At 45.8% G+C, this 1,434-nt stretch overlaps 1 protein-coding gene across 1 annotated transcript in view; it reads right to left on the reverse strand.

Annotated features, from left to right (window-relative positions):
- Window positions 1–325: 325 nt before the first annotated feature.
- The window catches only part of LOC103522683 (gamma-tubulin complex component 6), a gene marked incomplete at its 3' end in the record, with an annotated part of 11,782 nt that continues 10,673 nt past the window's right edge, over window positions 326–1,434 (reverse strand). The window contains exon 4 of the mRNA XM_008487779.3: window positions 326–526. Coding sequence (XP_008486001.1) covers window positions 326–526 — 201 coding nt within the window. The remainder of the gene's footprint in view (window positions 527–1,434) is intronic.

A 1,434-nucleotide genomic window follows, 5' to 3' on the forward strand; every position in this document is an offset into this window, starting at 1 on the left:
CTGATCCAGTACAACCACTAGTACATCATATTTGCATGCTGGTCCTAAGGCTAGATAAATTGTAAAATTTGTCCGAAACTAAAAATATCAGTTAACAGTCAATCCGTAAAGGCCTTGAAAAACCACCCTGACTCATCAAACGCCACCCTGACCTTGAGGCCCTTTATGCACGTACATCGGAATTTAACTAAGAGCCCGTTCCCAGCTCTTGATCTCGTTCGGACAAAATCGTGTCGTGTGTAGTGGGCACACTCTTATTATTTAAATTACATTGCCTACAGGATATCTGGAGAGAAAAAAAATCAGGTGGGAGGTAAATACTCACCTGTCTATAAATATACAAATTGTTCATCTCGAATTTCCTCCTCAGTTTGAGGTAGACGAACACCTCCTGCAAAGTGTGAGACACCTGTTGTACTTGCATGAGGAATACGAACACCTTGTCGTAATTGGTCAACGCCTCGGGCGTGAGAACAATGTTGAGAGGCCATTCCACTTTATAGCTGAGGCTGATGTATTGAAACACCTGAAAAAGAAAAAGGGTCGGTTAAAGAAACTGACCATGGAAAACTTTGGCAAATACCTATATTAATTTCATTATTATAAGAGTAGATAGGAGTAAACAGGGACTAGACCAGCATAGTCTGGCTGGGGGACTTTTAACAGGGAGCATACCAGCCTGAAATTTCCCTTGCTAAAAAATTAGCAAAGGTTGAGTGCGAAGATTCGTAGATTCCTAGTAGCTTAACCCATCCTTTAGGGCTGTTCGCCCCTACACCTAAGCCTCGGAGTGGGCTTTTTGTGTTTGGAGTTAAGCTGCTATCCCCGGGCCTTGATGGAACCTCGAAGCACCCTCACTGGTATATTTCAACCTCTTCAGTTTCTCTAAAATTCTGACTAGCCTAGTCTGCTCGTAATTAATGACATGGACTTATAGGGAGTAATCTGGGGTCGCTTCGCGGCCAGCATCGGCTCGAGAGGACCGGATCTACGGGAGAACCATAGCGAGTTTTTTTTGTTACCTTATTATATACCCTCGAGGCTTGTCAACCACGTAAGATTTCCAAGTAGTTCCGGCGGAAGAGAGACCTCTATCCTCTCGTGGAGATTTACTTGACACGACCTGAAGATGTCATGCCTGGCGAGGGAACGCCCACGCTCTCACTAAGAAATCTCGCGTGCTTCTGGGAGATCTCTGCACAACTCTTACTCTATCTATCGGTAGAACCCACATAGGAGAGGATAATCCTACGGTATTATTAGTTATACGGACCTGAGTGGTCGACATACTAGCAGTCTACGCTTATTTAGTGTGGTCGGAGTTTGGCGGAAGCCAGAGCCGTCAGACACTCGTGGTTTGGGCTCTGCCGCGGCGTGCCGAGTGTCAGCTCTTGTTGGACTAACACGCCTCGAAAGATCTCCGACGACCGCCCA

Source organism: Diaphorina citri, unplaced genomic scaffold, assembly GCF_000475195.1.
Source record: "Diaphorina citri unplaced genomic scaffold, Diaci psyllid genome assembly version 1.1 scaffold10252, whole genome shotgun sequence".
NCBI classification, from domain to species: domain Eukaryota; kingdom Metazoa; phylum Arthropoda; class Insecta; order Hemiptera; family Psyllidae; genus Diaphorina; species Diaphorina citri.